At 43.6% G+C, this 20,154-nt stretch overlaps 1 protein-coding gene and 1 non-coding gene across 3 annotated transcripts; one reads left to right on the top strand and one right to left on the bottom strand.

Annotated features, from left to right (window-relative positions):
* The first annotated feature begins 3,879 nt into the window (after window positions 1-3,879).
* On the top strand, window positions 3,880-11,690 carry LOC120699972 (AUGMIN subunit 6-like). Of its 2 annotated transcripts, none has more exons than XM_039984096.1 (13): window positions 3,880-4,270; window positions 4,366-4,422; window positions 4,517-4,611; window positions 5,453-5,603; window positions 6,586-6,711; window positions 6,804-6,963; window positions 7,657-7,717; window positions 7,807-8,074; window positions 9,416-9,541; window positions 9,709-9,852; window positions 10,107-10,350; window positions 10,479-10,931; window positions 11,164-11,690. In XM_039984096.1, the coding sequence occupies exons 1-13, from the start codon at window positions 4,058-4,060 to the stop codon at window positions 11,202-11,204; spliced, it is 2,139 nt and encodes a 712-aa protein (XP_039840030.1). In that variant the 5' UTR covers window positions 3,880-4,057; the 3' UTR covers window positions 11,205-11,690. The 2 variants fall into 2 exon arrangements, with proteins under 2 accessions (XP_039840030.1, XP_039840037.1); XM_039984103.1 differs by having other exon boundaries at window positions 3,881-4,270; window positions 10,110-10,350.
* An 8,122-nt stretch (window positions 11,691-19,812) lies between these two features.
* On the bottom strand, window positions 19,813-19,919 carry LOC120658514. Its single transcript, XR_005668720.1, has one exon. It is a non-coding gene; the product is annotated as a small nucleolar RNA R71 (small nucleolar RNA).
* Window positions 19,920-20,154: the final 235 nt, after the last annotated feature.

Genomic DNA, 20,154 nt, shown 5'->3' with positions numbered 1-20,154 from the left:
ATCTAATTGGCCCTTATGGAAAATTTCAGGTGTGAGGGTACTATACTGGATAGTTTTTTAAGTTCAAATTTGATTAGTGATTTTCAGTAAACATATCTATATCTTTTCTTAACTCATATTCAATCATGGATTGGGATCATGTGTTGTGGCCCTAACAAAACAATTAAACCTATATTTTATTTCCTTTTCCGATTCTAACGTACTCATGTGCTACAGCCTTCAGCATTTCTGTCATAGCTATAACGGCTCCTAAACAAGAAGTGTAACAAATGTAATTTGGTCTCGCCTTGAGAATTTTAAGGTATGCTTTGTTTTCAGATGTAGACATGATCTATGTGCAATATTGCCACAAAGCTATGACAGAAATGTTGCCACCTAGACACGATCTTATTCTATTCTTGATTACCATAAAGGAGTACTTAACGGCTATTTAATTTGCAAGGCCATATGAGCAAACTATTAGCCATTGCTGCATTTCTTTTTTTATCAGTGGCGTTAGTACAGGCTCACTTACTAGTGGTCCTAAAAGTACGAAATCCGAAGGAATATTGGCGGTAAAATTCATCGAAAACGACCGCCAACAACGTGGGAACTCACTGAGCGACCCTATGGTTGCAAACCTGCGGGTTGTAAATGGGCGTTCAAGAAGAAGCTTAGGCCTGGTGGTAGTATTGAGAAGTACAAGGCTCGACTTGTGGCCAATGGTTACATACAAAAAGAAGGCAAAGACTTCTTTGACACGTACTCACCGGTTGCTAGACTTGCTACTATTGGAGCACTTCTTTTCCTGGCTGCATCATATGGTCTTATCGTTCATTAGATGGACGTAAAGACAACTTTCTTGAATGGAGAGTTGGATGAGGAGATCTATATGGATCAGCCTAACGGGTTTGTAGTAAAGGGTCAAGAAAGTAAGGTGTGCAAATTATTGAAGTCTTTGTATGGCCTGATACAAGCGTCTAAGTAATGGCATGAGAAGTTTGACAGAACTTTAACTTCTACGGGCATTGTCATAAATGAGGCTGATAGATATGTATACTATTGCTATGGCGGGGGTGCAGGAGTCATATTGTGCTTGTATGTGGATGACATACTGATTTTTGTCACAAATATTGATGTGATCAATGAGGTGAAGTCTTTTCTATCAAAGAGTTTTGATATGAAAGATCTGGAAGAAGCTGATGTGATTCTGAACATCAAGCTGATTAAGGGTGAGAACGGATTACTCTTTCGCAGTCTCATTATGTGGAGATGATATTGAGTCGCTTTGACTATGTGGATAGCAAGCCTTCTCCAACTCCTTATGATCCCATTGTGATACTCCAAAAGAATAAGAAGATTGCGAAAGATCAGCTGAGATACTCTCAGATAATTGGTTCACTCATGTACTTAGCTAGCGCAACAAGACCTGACATATCCTTTGCTGTGAGCAAATTGAGCAAGTTCATGTCCAACCAGGGTATTGATCATTGGCATGTACTTGAAAGGGTTATGCGCTATCTAGTTGGCACTGTGAGTTATGGGATTCACTATTCTAGGCACCCTGCTATGCATATGCTTGAGGGATATAGTGATTCGAACTGGATTTCTGATGTTGATGAGCTTTACGCCATATGTGGGTATGTGTTTACCCTTGGAGGTGGTGCGATATCATGGAGATCTTGCAAACAGACCATCTTGACGAAGTCAACCATGGAAACTGAACTTATTGCTTTGGATACAGTCACTGTTGAGGCAGACTGGCTGCGTGAGCTCTTGGTGGACTTGCCTATGGTTGAGAATGGGCCAATGCCGACTGAAGTAAACAGTGCGAAGGATAATGCAAAGTCATCAAGACATATTAAAAGACGACTGAAGTATGTTAGGAAGATGAGAAACTCCTGAGTGATAAGTCTGACTTATATTCAAACAGACAAAAACCTGACAGATCCTTTTACAAAAGGACTATCACGGAATGTGATAGAAAGTGCATCGAGGGAGATGGATTTGAGACCCATACAGTTGCCATAGTAGTAACCCAACCTATGTGATCAGAGATCCCGTGAATTAGAACCTAGAAAGAACAAGCTATTGGTTAACTGAGGAGAGTAATTTCTTTATAAACCCACTCTAGGTCAAGATGCAATACTCGCAGATGTTGTATGGTAGGTTGCATATGTGCCTTATTGTGTTTCTGTTGGCTTGGTTAAGCAAAGATGCTGTTCTACAGAGCATTCTTGAAAGAAATACACCTATATGAGCTCGACTGTTGAACGTCGCAGTCTATGAGACTTGGGTAATCTTTAGCAAGCTCATGAAGAGACCAGGGAGTATAACGTATACGCTCCACCTGCGGAGTAGGCTACTGGCAGCCGTGTACTGGTTATGATTTTGAGTGAAACTTGTTCGCACCAAACTTGCAATTCAAGGCGTAGTCCATTGTTAAAGTCGTGGATAAGTGTAGCTTGAAGTTCTTGGTGAGAGTTCAACTTAACTATCCTCACCGTAACATCGGTATGTCAAACAGTAGTGAGAAACAGGCAAATCTCTAAATGGGCATCTGAGATCTGGTGGGGGATTGTTGGAATTTGTGCTTAGCCCATTAAGTATTTCAATTATTCCAAATAAATCTCAAAGGCCCATATGGTGCAAATCTTTAATCCCACATTACTAGTGGAAGTTGAGGAGACCATGTGGCTCATCTATATATCTAACCCATAGGTTGCACCAAAGGATAGATCAATTTGAGTTAGAGTTTTGCCTCCTCTCGCTGTTGTGCTGCCACCATAGTCTTCTCTATCCTAAGCGCCGGCGTGCACCGGCGAATGGGAAAGCAGGTCTCCGGAACCGTTCATCTTTGGGATCCTGCACCGGGAGAGGGCGAATAAGGTTTTTGGGAAGCGCAGGGCACGACTGCTCATCCTCCGTCCAAGTCTGGTGCTGCGGCGTATCGTGGTCTGCGATGTCATCTGTTGCACTCCGTTTGCAGGACATTCTTTGTCCCGTTAACGCTGTTCATTATCCCGAACTCAAAAGCTCAGTACGTACGCTGCTATTTAATCTAGTTTTTCATCATGTTTTCTGAGATCATGAACTGGTTGTGTCTAGTTGCTAGTATGATAAATTGTTCATGCTAGATCTTGTCATGCTCATGATTTATTTATTTTGGAATTTAGTCATACAATTGCTTAATTATTCAACACCATCAACAGTAATGTTGGCTTGCAATTTGAAAATGTTGTTGCTAAAAAAAAGAGGCGTGATGAGTTTCTCAACGTGACAAACTGAGAATAAAGTAGAAAAATACCGTAGGATTGCAGAACACATTATATCTAGAATTTTGGGAGGTCTTGAAGTTTGAAGTTGGTGCAGCGCTAAAACAAAATTAAGGCAACTATAAATATCAACTAGAAAAATAATATAATATGCATGCCAAAAAGCTTTAACGAACGAAAGCACGGGAAATATCTGGCGCAAACCCACCCCACGGCATGCTTTTAAAGGTTCAAATATCACACGTGTACATGAGCTGATGACACAAAAATGTAAAAATACTGAAACCAAATTTGAAGTCCATTTGCGAGATATAAAAGGATACATCACTTAAAAGACCATTCCCTCCAAAGAAAATTCAGACGTGACGTGCTTTTATTTTGGGTTTTCAAATTTTTTGATTGCAAGTTTGACGTTCCTAACTTCACTTCTGAATTTTTAAATACTTATTTATTTTATTGTTTTCTGGATAATATTTTGTTTTAAAAGTTCTTACAAAATTTGAATCGTGCCTGACCTCAGCAAAGCCGGCAAACAAATCCAAAATCCCAAGGAGAAGGAAAATAAAAAAAAAAACACCACCAAAGCCTCACCCACCTGCCCATTTCGACTCATCCGGCCCTTCGCCCCCTCGCCTGCTGCCCGCCTGCTTTTGTGTTTTGTCTCTCTCCCCTACCTCCGCGAGATCTCACGGCTCCGTCTCCAATGGCGCCCCCCTCCTCTGCCTGCTAAACCTAGCAGCCCCAGCCCTACCCGCCCGCGCCCCCAAACCCCCCTTTGGAGAGCAAGCGCGGCCTCGGCAGCCATGGCGACGGATCGGGAGAAGGAGCGCGAGGCGGAGCTAGAGAGCGCCATGTACACCAACTGCCTCCTCCTCGGCCTCGATCCCGCCGTCCTCGGCTCCCCCTCCTCCCCCGTCGCTCGCGTCGGCCTCTTCCGCCACTCGAACCCGCGCCTCGGCGAGCAGCTCCTCTACTTCCTCCTCTCCTCGCTCCGCGGCCCAGCGCAGTCCGCTAAGGCAATCCCCTCCCTTCTTCCATTTCTGGTTCCCTTGTGTTTGGGGAAATTTTAGGGCTTCCTGATCTTTGATTTGGTTTGATTCACCTTACGCAGGACTTCGACAAGGTCTGGCCAATCTTCGACTCTGCTCAGTCCAGGGAGTTCAGGAAGGTGAGACTTTCTGCAGGTTATTTCACTTTTACTGATTGATTGGCTGCGGTATTGTTGACATTGGTCGGGTTTCTTCTTTTGATTGGATGCTTAGATCGTGCAAGGGATAATTAGCGAGCTGGAGCAGCAGGGGGCGCTGCCGAGGAGCAATTCCAGGGTCTCGTCACTTGCTACTTGCTGCGGCCCCAGGTCAGTGGACTATACTGGGCTGCATTTGGTTTGGTCGGTTTGGGATATGCTCAAGTGTTGTGGTGCTTGCTGTAGTGGGCAATGTAACTTAATTGGATCCTTGGAAATGTATGCGCTGTTTTGAAATTTAGAGTTTGCTGAAACTAGTTGTGACATATATTGTTTCGATCCAAGTGCATGGTTTCGACCAAAATATGTAGGGCTGGTTTAAAGATAAATAGCGAATGCTAGTTCTCTAGTCCTCTAAAATAGGAGAAATAAAACCTAATAGAATGTATTTGTAAGGACTCTCTCAAGTATCATTAAGTTGCGTGTATGTTTGTTCACTTGGTATCAAGCAACTTGTCCTAAAAAGTTTGGACACAGGCGGGATGGACTAAGGCCCACCTGTCAATAACACAGGCGGACCAAACTAACGTACCAAACAAAAAATTTGGGTGGAAACCTTACTCGCTTTAGTAATAGGTCGGTATAGATAGGTTACGGTGCTCTAAAAATTTGTTTGGCTTGGCCTTTTTCTGGTGGGTAATGCTGCTTGGATTCCACAAATGAAATTTAACACTGCACATGTCTGATCAGTTAAGTCATGATTGGGAAACTGGATATGGTTTAAACAAACCTTTTCTCCAAATACTGCATCTACAGATTGCCAGTCAATCATCTACAATATGAAGAAAGTGACTGCAAGTCGTAAATACTGTAATTCTCAAACTTTTAGGGAAAAAATCAGTCCCATGGATACCTCTGCAAAATGCAAAGTATATTTAGTTCTTGGAGATCAAATTACTCTGCTTATTTTCAGATTGTAGTTGTAATATTTTGTACTCCTATACTGATGCAGATTTGTTGAGCTTTTGTGGCAACTCTCTGTACATGCCTTGAGAGAAGTTCACAGGAGAACTTTTGCAGCTGATGTTGCATCAAATCCACTTCCTGCAGCACTAACAGATGTTTCTTATCTTCATGCTGCTGCTTTACTCCCTGTGACCAAGGCAAGAATGACTAATTCCTAAATCATTTGAAATCTGTTGATTTTATTTTTATCATGTAGAGAACCTCATGTAGACGAAAAGCACCAGTCTCTAGTCTAAAAGGCTGTTATTTTATAATAAAGAACTTAATTTCTTAAAAGATTACTCCATTTCTTGTTTGTCCGGTTCACATACCTAGGTGACATAGTATTTGATGAATATTTAATGGAATCATATCAAAATTTTACTCATTAGATAGATCAATACCTAGCTTTTATGCCTCCTAGGTGTGTGGACCAGTTGTGAAATGGAGGTAGTATATATGAAACATTTTAGCTCTGTAAGAAAGGTATGTATACTTGTCATTTGAATACTTTGGGAGCACCTCTTATGAGGTTAAATTTTGAGGAGAAAGCGTGTGGGACCAATAACTGAGAGGAAACATAGGTGAAGCTACTATGGCTTTGTGTGGTAGTATAACTGAAATAATTTTCTTTCCATATGCTAAGTATGGCAACATAACAGGCACCATAGGTAGTTCAACCATTTGTTGGGGTTGATTATTTGGTTCTATCTGTAATGAAAGCTATGATTTGGAATTTTGATGCTTAGGAAACCTAGGAAGTTAAATAGAAATTTAATTAGCGAGAAGATGCATAGTTCATTTAGTGATTAAAATACTCTAAAACAGAAAGCCAATCTTGGATCCTGGACAAGATACAGACCCAATAAAATTGGATTTCAATTGGATTATACACTAGTTTTATTGTACCGATATAGCCAAATAGACCTGTCGTTTATTAGCTTAGTTGATCCAAGCCTGAGGAATGCCTCTCCTTTCAATGAGGCACAAAATGCCAACTCTGTAGTTTCTTCTTGAACTGCCTGTGGTCCAAGTTGCACTCCTCCTTGTGCTTTTGTATGCTAGGTCCATAATATCATTGTCCAATTAATGAACTCCTATGTTTGGTATTCTTGTGAATTGACCTGGTATTCCTAAAAGGCAAGGATAGCTCTGGAGAGGCGTAAATTTCTGAAAAATGCAAACATAGCTGTCCAGAGGCAAACAACATGGTCAAATTTGGCCCATGAAATGACCGCTGAGTTCCGAAGTCTATGTGCTGAAGAGGTACACAGTAACTTCTATAGAATCTATTTAGGTATGTGTTGCATCCTGTATCCAATTCTTCTTACTTTTATTATCTCCATCTGGATTTGTAGGCTTATTTGCAGCAAGAGTTAGAGAAACTACAAGATATGAGAAACAAAGCAAAACTTGAAGGTGACCTGTGGGATGAACGGATCTCAAGCTCATCTGGGCAGAATTCTCATTTGGTTTCTAAGGCAACTCGTCTTTGGGAATCGATATTGGCTCGCAAAGGTACACATGCTGAAGTATCAGTATCGATTATATACTGCTCAAATGTGACTAAATGAATGACATGCTTTTTAAAACGAGTTTGCGTTAATTGAGTAATTGACACAGTAGGCCTATAGTCATATACTGTGGCATGTGGCTACATGCTCTAAATATCAATGCTGTGCATGATCAGAAAATATAGGTCTATCTGTTGTACATTGGAATTATCTTATAAATTTACTTACTGGGTTTGTACCATATGTGCCTGGCTGACCAGTGACAAGTGACCTTAACAAGATAACATCTGGAAGCTGTTGTATTCTTGTCTTACCATTCAGATGTTAACATTATCTTGTACAAGCCACCAGGGTGAAACAAACAGGAACTAATATGGTGTGAGCCTGTGAGGTTTGGGTGAAACAATAGCATATGATATTTGCTGATGAGTCTGAGACTAGGGTAAACAGTGATGCTAAATGGCCGGAGATTCCATATGGAGCTTGTAACTTTTTCTGCTCTATGAAACTATTCAGGTGGTTTGATAAAAAAGCAAGTGATTCTCCTATTCTGGTGGTTTTGTTGCACTCCTTGTATATGCTGCTGTTACACAGTATTATACCATGCTTGAAAGAAAAAAGTAAAGATATTTCTTCGGATAGAGTGTAGTAACACTGCTAACTGTAATCCTGATTTTGATTTCTACCAATCTTGCAGGCCAACATGAGGTTTTAGCTTCTGGACCAATTGAAGATCTTATAGCACATAGGGAGCACAGGTGTGTTCTATTTTGTAACTCCTATTGATCTCTGCAGTTCAATAAGTGCTATCGTTATTACATTATTTCTAATAACACTATCCTATTAGATACCGGATATCTGGATCTCAGTTACTAGCAGCCATGGATATGAGTCCAAGTGTTCCGCATTCTGAGTTATTATCAGCTCGAGCTGGTGAAATTTCTCCTATTTTGGACAAGCAAGAACAGATTTCTCCGCTATTCCAAGGGAAGGAAGAAGCCCTTTCAAGGCCAGATGATAGGAACGGACGTGGTCAACAAACTGTTGATGTAGCTGAAATTCTCCGCCGTTGGACTCATGCTTTACAGCGTATTCATAAACAGTCTCTTCATTTGGTAAGATATCATTTTATTTGATTTTATTGTTTTTTGTTTGAACTGTCAATACATCAGAGTGACATTGATGGATTCCTTTTCATCGCATATCCTTATGATGCAATTTATGCATTGTAGATTAGGAGCAAAGTTAACCACTAGTTTTGCTAATGCTTGCATTCTAATACATTTTGCTTTGCCTTTTCATTATCCTAGCGAATTCCATTTACATGGCTCTTGTGGGAGCATTGCATGCGATGTCACAGACAGATCTTTGCATGCAAGTATAGCTCATGAGTCTGAAATATATGAGACAAGCATTTGGCCTGTAATACCACTTATGTCTGTTTTCACAAACCATTTCAACAAACGAATTAAGCTTAGCTGAGCATATGTTCTGGTGGAGAATGTTATTGCCATTGTAGAAGTGCTAGTTGTGCTGGTTGGGTAACAAGTATTGAACATCTTACAGGAGATGACCCAGCAAAAAGTGATTAGAGAAATAAGAAACTTTGATAACTTATGTTAACATCATCTGTAGTTTTGACAATACTTAATCCACTTTTGACTGCTTGAATGTTCTGTTTTTTTACATCCAATGGAATTAGATACAAACTGCTAGAGCATATTCAATCGACACAGATCTGTTACAAAATTGTCACATGATTATTACACAATACTAATCAGTTGTTTTAATGGAATTACAATATACACATGGCTTAGGACTTTAGGAGTACTTCATACATAATATCATATACTAACAAAGCCTTGCATCTTCGGAACCATAAAGGAAGTAAATGTTGCTACTTTAATTCTGTTTATCCTCTGGTTTACACATTAGCTATATTATACACATTGATTTTTTTTAAACACTTGATTTTCTGCTGTCTCACTTTTCCTTGCATGCTTGAACCTTTGATATCTCTAGTTGCCATCAGTTTTGGAGTTGCATGGTGAATTGTTGATATGACCTTTTCCTGGCGCATTAATACTTTGATGTAGCTACTTGGTTTCATACATCTTGCATAAGCACATAAAGATAATTCATAGTTGATATTGATTGCAGCTCAACAGATAGAATTAGTACAATGGCTAAATGCTTGGTAGACCATAAACCAACATAAATATATTAGAAAAATGTTCCATAAATTTTAGACTACATAAATAAATGGGGATACATAAGACTCGGGTTGAGCCAATTATCACCAATGTATTTCTGTATGTACTCCACTAATATACATTACGACATATAAGCACTGTATTCTATTTGGCATTCATCAGATACTAATATTGCGACTTCCTGGTACACTTATGCATTTTGATACACCATTGAGCTGATGTGGGCGTCTACTAATTTGATAGGCCAAAGCAAATGATGGAGAGGGGCCAGAATTACTGAGGAGTGCATCTGATGGAGAGACCAGTACTCATGCTGACTCGTTAACTGCAACGTTAGCTGAACATCGCCAGCATTTAGTCAGTATACAGGTAATAACATCCTCCATACAAGACTAAGCTGGTTTCTCTATTGATAAGCTGTAACCTAGGTATGAAACCCTGGCAGTCTACCAGTGGCGACCAGGTTTCTCTGCTGGTGAATTGGACAATGCTATTTGATGGGTTTTTAATATTTGGCTGTTTTTCCCTTTCTCTAGGGTCTAATTAATCAACTAAAGGAAGCTATTCCAGCAATGCAGCATTCAATAGAAGAACTCTCAGAAGAAGTGAACAGTATCAGTAACCCAATGGATCTTTTGAATTCCAGACTACCGCTTTCTGCCGGCCTTGGAAGATCAGAAGTAAGAATGAAAAGTTTTAACTAATTGCCTGTTTTGTTTTATGATGAATTACCCATATTTCCTGTCCAACCTGTTGAAATAGGGTATAGACATAACAACCATGGGCAAGTTTTTTTTTTCTGGCAGCTGCTCAATGCTTTTTTGTATGAAGCAGTATCAGTTTGCTATATTATGAAATCTCATCAAGCATAAAAGATTTTCTATATTGGTTATGCACATTCTGTTCTACAGCTTTCTGACTGCAGACATTCAAGCAGGAAAGCAGCAGTGAAGTTTCAGAGATGACCTCTAAGTTCTCTTCTACACACCTGGACAGGCCTGGGGGCAGTCCTGCTCTAAAGCTACCTCCATTATTTGGCCTAACTCCAAGTTCTGGAAAAGGAACACAGGCGCAAAAACAGAATGCTCTAATACGCCAACCAAGCCAGGAGGTCACATCGGAAGAGAAAGCACTTACCGTCCCCTCAAATAAAGATCAAGTGAATGGCTCAGAGCATGGTATTTCTTACACTTCAGCTTATCCATTTCATCTTTAGGCTCCATTTCTTCTTTTTTACTGATAAAAATTGAAGTGTTTTTTGATGAATAGAATTGTTAATTATTTTTGTTCAATATGGTCTTTGCAGAAAATGATGGCTATATTGCTCATTACATTAGACGGTCTGTTCGTGAAGCTGCTCTGTCAAAGCCATTGACGAATACAGAGAGGCCACAAGATAAAAATAGTGACAATGGTTCAGAGCACTTCTTCATTCCGCTGTCAGCAGGTGCTGCAAGGAAGGAGATGGATGCAGCAACAAATCGACGGAAACAAAGACCAGGTTTATCGTCACTTCAGATGAAGTTCCCAAAGAGCACTAGTGACCTTTACTACAATGCAGACAGCCCAACAAACACAAGTTCAGTTCTGTTAAGTGAAATGAATGGACATGATCCTATCAGCGCCATGAGCTTTCTTGACCCGGTCAGTGGTCTGGCACATCAGTCATTTATCACTGATGATGCTCTTGATCAAGTATTCTCCCCTCCTCTGTTGATGGAATCTACGTTGTTCCATGATGCAGATGAGGACCTGCTCGGTAAGTCTTCTAAAAATCAATCAATTTTGTTTTGAGTAGTTATGCATATGCACATACTACTTGCATGCCTGCACTTCTATAAGTTTTCATGTCAGGATTTTGTTAGTCATTAACCATGTCCTATATTTCATTTTCATGAGGCAATTAAGGATAATTTTTCTGGGAACTCATTTTGTCTATCCGCAAAACAAAATGTTTCGAACTGATCAATAATGTGTTACCTATTTTTCAGCACCACTGTCAGAGATGGATACAGCATTAATGGAACATTAGGCTTCACATGTACACTGTAATATTATGACCGTTGCCTGAAGCTTTCAGCGCCTGATCGCAACCCGGAGGTTCTTATGGCTTATGTATGTCTTATTGACAGCATGTTTGCGGTGAAAGTGTTGCTGATCGAGTTGCTTGCCAGTTGCAACCAAGCTTGAGATAGATGCTTGTGCATCAGAAATTTGGGTTGTTCTGTGCGGGGAGATGGTGGGTTCTTGATTTGGGGAGAAAAGAGGGGTGCTTAGAGATATAGATGTTGGTGTTGTACCAAGTGTAGTGTGCACAGTAGGAAAAGCCCAATCTTGTGTATTTAGTTAGTATACCTCATTTGTATCTGTGTTGTAATAATTTTATCCGCTCGCTCAAGTATCTCTTTTTTTTTGGTGTTGTGATGTCATGCTCTGTGCGAGTTGCTTCATAAGTTATTCTCAATTTCATTGTAAGAAATGGCAAATCATAAACTAATGTAGTGCAGCAGATGGAGTATCAACTTGTGTCTAACTGTCTCCCTCGCCCCTAGGCCCTTGTGTCGCTCCTGCTAGGCGAAGAGAGATTGAATCAGCTGTTGGGGAGCTTGCATGATGAGGTGGGATGGCGTGGGGAACCCATGGCTAGGTTGCACGCAGCGATAGCGTGGATTCGGCTTGGCTGTGGGTGGATTAGGCCTTCTGACCATCGGATCTGCAACAAGGGTGCCCTTCGCCCTTGGCTAGTTGCACTGGTGCCTTCGGGGCTGGATTTTCGGGGTGTCGAGATGGTGGTAGCGTTCTCGCGCGAGGTGGAAGCGTCCTCGCGCGAGGTGGAAGTTGGTGACACCTTGGCGACGCATTGACGACAGACTGTTGGGCCCTAGATCTTGCGTGATTGGGGCACCCAAAGATGTTAGAGGCCTTGCGATGGCTCGGCTTAGCTCGGGCTCTCATCTTTCGGTGGGCCATGGTGGTGGCGCCATGCTTGACCCCTATCTCGCCCCATGGCGGTGGCGGTGGCGGCAGCGGCTGGTAGGGCCACCCGTAGTCGATGCTATCTGCTTCATTGTGGTGGCAGATGCTAGAGGTGGGTGGTCGTCGGGTTGTGCAGGTTCTTGGATGAAAGTCTCGCTCGGTCATCGACCATTCCGGTAACGACGGTGCCATGGTGCATCGTTCTCCTTCTTGAGGGCGTTGCTGTGAGGACCTCAACCTTAAAGGATTGCTCCAGGTGAAAACCTTAATTGTTGGTTCAGATGACAGTGGCATCTTTGAAGTTGCTATCCAACTAGGGCGTCGCTATGGAGTCCTTGGGAGGGCCATCATGGTTAGTGTGGAGGGAAGAAGAGATTTGACAAGCAACAGATGATCCAGACATCAAGTTTCTAAGTAGATGAGAGATGTGATGGATTAGTGTATGTTTGAAGATGTTGCAAGGTTGGAGCGGGAATGAAGAAAAAGATTGAAACTTAGCCTTTCTAGCATTCTTGCTTTGATTTCTAGCTTTTTCTCTTGGTTTGTGAGATCTCTCACTAGAGGTTTTAGAGTCTAAAAACTTTTGTAACGTTTCGGCTGTAAGGTCTGGTTAATCGTTTATTAAAAAACTGCCAAGGTAGTATTGTATTAGCGCGTGGTGTGTATAGGAGTTTGCTTGGTTACTTTCCGTTGATATATCAAATGTTGTTAAACGATGTGGCAAACGACTGCCGATGTACTGCGTATGACGCTGTGCATAAGGTTAAAGAGAGACAACCGATATACAAGGTAAGTTTTAAGGTCCTAATAATCTCGAAAGGTCATGTTCTGCCTTGCCTGGTAAGATGAATGTTCTTGCCGTCTTGCGCAAGGCTAGAGCGATAATCGCTAATGTAGATGTGGTGTCTGGATTAAAGGTTTTGTTTGAATGCGGCTTTATCCCATGGTTTCTAGAGGTAGGGTGGTGACAGCCCTATTAGAGCCTTCGTAACCCTCCACGTTCAGCTAAGGCGATAGGAGGTCCATAAAGTGCCAGCGTGATTGACAGGTTGTCTATTGGTCATGAGCGGTCTCCCTTATGCCTTGGGGTTCTAGATTCATATCTATGCATGTGTGAATAATTTCAAGTCCAAGTCTTGCATGCTAGATAGTAAATATACCTAGATACCCTTGGATGATCTCCCATCTCTCTGTTATCCAAAGTAATCATATATGAGTTGATCTGTCTTGTGTCACACTACCTCCTTATCATATATTATTTATCCTTGCTTAGGCCATGACTACTAATTCATAATATTTTCCCTAACTTAATAAATTCTTTAAACTGCCACCTTCCTCGTGGAAATATAAATGACAACTCTAGTTTACTCTCGGGTAAAATACTACAGCGATATTCCATGCGCTTGCGAATTTATTTGTGACAAACGAAATATCTTACCTTGACATTTGCGGGCATTACTGTCTAAAAATACCTATCTAGCAGTGGCGCTCGTAGATGTTAACAACAGCTTTGTCGCGGTATTTCCAGATGGCCCAACACACTGCTGCGAACCCAAAATGATGGATATTTAGCTCCTGGCAACCACCTATTGATACAGAGCTTGTACTGCTCGCATTTTATTGGTGTGTTATCAGCCCCAATGCATTGGCAATCATAGCCCACACACATTTAGTTATTGTATATTGAAAGAAGAGATGGTCAATGGTTTCAGGTTGATCATAGAACATGCATGAGGGATTCACCAATTTTCTCCTAACCGTGTGTTATATATATATGCCGTGTGTTATATCTTTGCCATGTGTGCACCCAATAAAGAGGTTCTTTGCCGTGTGCCCGATAAATTGTACACGACAAACTCTGTGGCACAAACATGCCATTTCCAGTAGTGAGTGAGTGCTCATCTAGTATACTAAGCATTTAGCAAACTAAAATCATTTAGCAGAACCTGCCACCCAGGTTAGAGTCCTAGACTCTGCATGGATACTTGCATTTTTCTAAATTTATTCTAGGACTCAACGGACGCTATTATTTTAGCCTACTTAATGGTTGGCGACTTGTTCATCGATAGCGAGGTGTGTGTGGTCAATATGGGTAGAGTTGTGTGCATGTTTGTGAGCGTCATGTATAGTGATCCATTTATCATTGCACAACTCATAAAGAACAGGATGTTCCTTGCATATCGGCCTCTCCTTAAGCTAACTGTCATCCCAAAAAAGAGTTTTCTTACCATTTCTAGTTTGAGTTTCCCTCCCCTTGGATATACTTGTCTGATTTTCAGCAGGTTTGCCCAAGTAGGGGAGTCATCTAGCCTGTGTTTCACAGAACTAATTGTATCATTCTTTGGATATTTATTTTTGATTAAGGTTTGCCAAAGACCTTCCTCATATTCTACCTCCACCACCATTTGCACATTAAACTAACATTCATTTTGAAAATATGCAATGTTGATGCTCGATAAAGACCGTTCTCAAGCGTCAGTTTGATTAGAAAATTACGAGAGTTTGCATTTCTTACATACATCTATATCCAAAATAATGCCAAAACCCACTATGCCTCTAGAAAATATGCAATGTTGAAAATTGAGCTAAAATGCAAACTACAAGCACCTATTGATCCGAGGTAGAAAAGCATCGACCAATCAGAGCGCGGAATCCAAGCTCACACGGGGGGCCCACCTATAGCAGAAACTGAACTTAGGACAACATCCATTCATGTAGATTAGTCATGAGGCCCCACAAGACAGTCGCCAGGAGGAAGTTGGGGACGGTTGAAGCCGACATGGGCTCTGCCGACCAGCCCGGTCGGTCGACGACCCATGTGCCCCACTGCCTTACTCCTTCGACGTGGCTGTCCCTGATGGCTCACAATGGCGATTCTTAGAGGCTTAGCTGCTGAAGCTCACCGTGGACCACCATGGCTCCCTATTATAAATATGAGGGGGAGGGGGGGGGGTGAGATTAAGGACACCCACTGTCGGTGTTTTTTTATCACCAGCTAGTGATTCTCGTGGATTGCGCATTTAGGGATAGATGGTATGCAAGAAGACACAAAGATTATACTGGTTCAGGCTACTTAGAGGCATAATACCCTACATCTAGTTTGTAGCAGCTCGTGTTTCATGCATCAGTTTGCAGTAGGGGTGTCCAAACGGTCGAGAGAGGGATGGGTGTCCCAGGGCTCTAGAGAGAGAGTGAAGTGTGAGCTATTCTATCATCGATTGGGATGACCTTGGGTCTCTAGTCGGGTAGAGCTCCTATGGCGTCTCTATCAGAAGGGTAAATCGTCATGTGGAAAGAGTTCCTCCTCCGCTCGGGGCCCGTCTTCTCCCTTTTATATGACAAGGGAGGGCATGAAGTACAATGGAGAGAGAGAGAGAGAGAGAGAGAGAGAGAGAGATAGCCTCCTAGTGCTTCCATCGCTGTGGGCCCCTCCGGGCCTGTCATCGCCGCCCTCCTCCTCTACGGACGGGCCAGTCCTGTCGCGCGATCAGCTGAGCGGAGAACACGGAGCTGTCCTTGCTGTGGTGTGGCATGCCCCTATCCTATGATCTACGCTATCATAGGCCATGATGGGGTGCGCTCCACTATTTGCCATGTCAGTGCATGTTCTGTTGTCTGTCCGGCCATGCCGCTTGTCGGTCTCTGTGCAGCACGGGTCGTGGTGGGCTCGCCCTCTGATCGGGCGCTCTCTCCTCGCCCAGTCAATGGTCGGGCGAGGCAGAGTCTCCTCCATAGGTCGAGCGAGGCGAAGCCTCTCCCATCGGTCGAGCGAGGAGGAACCCTTCCGCAGGGGTTAGAACACTCAGCTAGGACAAATTGCCCTTCCTCTGATGGATTACTTATCCACTAACTCCCGGTCTTTGGGCATCCATAATATTGATACCCGACAGTAGCCCCCGAGCCCTTGCCGGGATCCTGATCGGATCCCGCAAGGGTCCATCCATTTTCTTGACCTCAGTTAGGCCACTGCATCTTGAGGCTGGGTGCACATGAGTGCACCTAGTGGGTGTAGCCCTCGAGCCTCTAGGTGAATTGAGGATTCACATAGAGGGTTATTTCATCCCGGGTCTACTATCTACCATTGGTCGGGTATGGTCGGAAAGAGGTCTTTATCCATTGATCGGACTCCTGTGTGTGCGCGTGAGCGTACCCACTAGGTGTAGCCACCGAGCTTCTGGGTGAGTCAGAGAATCACTGAGAGGGTTAAATTTCAGAGATGGAAGATGGTACAAAGCTCGATGCTTTGAATAATCTGGGCGTCCACCGTCCGGTCTTTTCGGCCGTTGTCCAAACACGCCAGCTCCATCATTATCATGCCTCTAAGCCGATCAGAGACGTGCTATGATGGTCCTGCGGACCCTCGGGGTTCACCACTGCATCCGACCCTACCCAGATGCTCTCCCTCATTAGGTCCCATCATGATTAGGTGCATTCGATTATGATTCCGCTGACACGGGCTGGCATAACTCGGATTCTCTGCCAGCAGATATCACGTCTGACTCGCTGTCGATGTGCCGTACACGGCATGGCTCTGGCCCATCTGATGCTTGCTCACTGCATAGCATCTCACACTGCACCACACCGCCCCACTAGGCAGACGTAGTGATGGGAGCAGGTGAGGGCATTGACGATGGAGAGCCAGCCCGAGCTAGCCCTAGCCACGTTACGTTCCCACACGGCTATACATAATGACGCCAGGCTTCCTGGTTTCGCATCAAGCCGCAGCTTTCCTAATGCCATCGATATATATGTATACGATAGTGATCATACTGTTGCCATCGATATATATGTATACGGGTTCGGCAGGATTGTCCTGCTACTTGAGGAATTCTTCAACATCCCTCTCAAGGAGAGATTCCGGTGAGTCAACAAGGAGAATTCCCTTAACCTTGTTGGCGATCGATTTTTATGATTTTTTACCGCCAACATTTCTCCAGAATTCATGATTTGAGGGCCAACACAAACTAAATCTGATTTATATTAATGATTTCCACAAGTTTTGTTGAATATTTGAATGCAGGAACTCAGTGTGCAAAAACTGGCAAAACTGGGAAAATCCCCAGGCCAGGCCGGCCTGCCTACCCGGTGCGGAGTCTCATGTTCATCTTCTGCCAGTGTGTCTCAAATCACAAATCCAAGCTAATTCAACTTGATTTCACTCAAGATTCACATCCTAAGACCAAAAGGCTTGAGTCAAGGATTTACGGACTCAGATGCAGAAAGAACCTGATCTTCTAGTGAAAACCGCCTTACAGAATAACATGCAGCCCTTGATGAACGAGTCGGTGCAATGGAGGGCCGTGAGGGGACAAGCCCAGACCGGTGTTGACGGCCATTATTTCACATTCTGGCCGTCAACTTCTCGGAAATAAATCGAGCTTTACACTATGTTGCATTCATATTTTATTTAATTCTAATAAGTTCCACAAGTTTTGGATGAGTTTTGATTTCAGGAGAACACATGCCAAAAGGGGACGAAATTGGGAAAAATCCCAGGCCGGCCGACCTCTCCTAGGCTGGCCGGCCTGGCACCTCTACAAACCCTGCCATGTCTTCGATCCAGGGACATTATCAAGTACTCAAGTATATCTGAGCCGAGGATTGGATGTCGGTTTGATCGAATGGACTGAAAGGCTTGCACAAGGATCAAAGGACCCACCATTCAGTGCAAAGACATGTCCATGTCATCGATCCACTTCCCTGGAAGATCACAAGCGTCCACTCTCAACGTCGGTGCAACGGAGGGCCGAGGAGAGCCAAAGGGAGGCCGGCCGGCCTCCCCTAGGCCGGCCGGCCTAGCACGTGCAAGCATTGAGGCTACGCAACTGTCAACGACTCCAGGAAGCAATCAGGGACATCCACGCAAAGGCGGTGGCCATATGGCCACACTCCTAGGCCGGTCGGCCTAGGAGAGGCCGGCCGGCCCCACCTTGCAGCCACTTGAGCCCCGGCTTCGCGTGGATGTTAAGCTCAACTGTCACAACCACCTCCAACCGACGCCACGTGTTTCACCTGCTCAGAACCGACCTTGGAAGGCTACAAATAGAACCCCCATCCATCACTTGTAACACACACCTTGGAGCTCATTTCTCTCTTCACTTTCTAGAGTAGGATTAGTAATTTGGGAGTTAGAGTCGAGTCGAGCTTGCTCGGGATTCCGGAGTCCTCAGAAGTCTGGTATAGCTCTTGTATCCTTCTTTCGAATTTATCAATATAAGTTATCTTCTCTACTTTTCTGAGTCAGCTTTACTTTCTGCTTTCTTTTATCCTCTTGAGTCTGAGTGTTCAGCTCGAGCGCCGAAGTTTTATCCTTTAGTTTAGACTAAGTTATCTCTCTGATAGTCGGGAACATGTCTTACGGGTTTTTCTCGCCCGAACTAGAGTATCTCAAGTTAGTGCTCTAGGTTGAGGGGGATCTCTCTCGAAGGCCTCGAGAGAAATCCTAACACCAAGTGGAGACGTGGTGTTTGAGCTTAGTGTTAGCTAGAAAGTGTGTTCCACCCCACGGTACCGTTGTGGTAGGCGGCAGGTGGTGACAGCCCTGTCTGTCCCTCGTAGTCCACTATGTTCGGGTGCTTTCATTGCAGTAGTGCCGACTGCCGTTGGACTCCCTTCTCATCTCATTCTGAGTCCTTCCCTGAGGCCGCCGAAGTAAGCTCTACCTTCCCGAATATTAGTTAGACAGTTAGTCTGATCTAGAGAGGCTAGCTTGATAGTTCAGAAGTGTATTAGGTGTCTTATCTCGCTCGTTGTCCTCCCAGCTGCTACCTCTCTAAGGAGTTGAGCCTCAGTGTGTCACTCGGTCATAGACTGGCCACTAATTTTATCTCTGTATCTGGCTTACCCCCATCTAGTTAGTCGGTTGATTAAGCTAGTACGGTTATCATTCGATTTACGATACTCTTTACCATAGTGCTTCCCTGAGGAAAAATACGATACCCTGGAATACTCCATGGTGAAGTGCTACAACAGTGATTCTGTGTGCTTGCAAAATTAATATTCTTTTGGGGCATAAGAAACACCAACAAGCATTTCTGGCGCCGTTGCCAGGGAAGCAATTGGCTAAAGATACCGTAAATTGTCTGATAGACTTTACTAGTTTGTCACCGCTAATCTTAGCGGGCTTACCATTGCTCTCTCTATCTTTTTGATTGTTGCATGACCGGTTTCGACCTACCAATTAACTTCAATCCGAATCCAGAAAGAATTGGGAGAATTGTGAGACGCCGCGTCGTCCCACCTCAGAAAGACTCACTTTGCCCATCAGTTTGCCTGCCACTTCAGCCGCATCACCCATGGCTCAGAAGTCTCTTTGTCAGTTCTCAGCCCCGTCCAGCAGCCAAATGTCTACTGGATTGAACCAAGAACAAGCCATCAATGATGGCTTTGAGCTGAAAACTGGACTGGTGAACATGGTTCAAGCAAGTCCGTTCTGTGGAAAGGCATCCGAGGATGCCAATGCCCATCTCCAAAAATTTCTGGAGGTGAGTAACACCATCAACCCCAAGGGTACTATGATGGATGCCGTCCGCCTTCAGCTATTCCCGTTCTCACTGCTCGGGAAGGCCAAGACGTGATTTTACTCCAACAAAGAGGCTTTCAACACATGGAAAGCTTGTTCAAATGCATTTCTGTCCAAGTACTTCCCGGTGGGCAAGACCAATGCTCTCCGGAGCAAAATCTCCGGTATCCAACAACTACCGGATGAGACCATCCCAGAAGCTTGGGAGCGTCTGCAGGAATACATTCAAGCATGCCCCCACCACGGCATGGAGGAATGGCTGGTCATCCAGAACTTCTTCCATGGCATGAATCAGCAAGCCAAGGACCACATAGATGCAACAGCAGGTGGTTCCTTCCTCTCTCTCGATGTTGCAGGAGTGAAGACACTGATTGACAAGATAGCCTCCAATCAGAGTTGGAGAGGTGACAAGCAGCCAGCCTGTCCAAGGGGCGTGCATCAGATCGACAGCATCGATATGCTGGCTGCCAAGATGGATCTTCTC

The sequence above is a fragment of the Panicum virgatum genome, chromosome 1K, assembly GCF_016808335.1.
Source record: "Panicum virgatum strain AP13 chromosome 1K, P.virgatum_v5, whole genome shotgun sequence".
Lineage (NCBI taxonomy): Eukaryota > Viridiplantae > Streptophyta > Magnoliopsida > Poales > Poaceae > Panicum > Panicum virgatum.
This window is presented reverse-complemented; position numbering and strand designations above follow the sequence as displayed.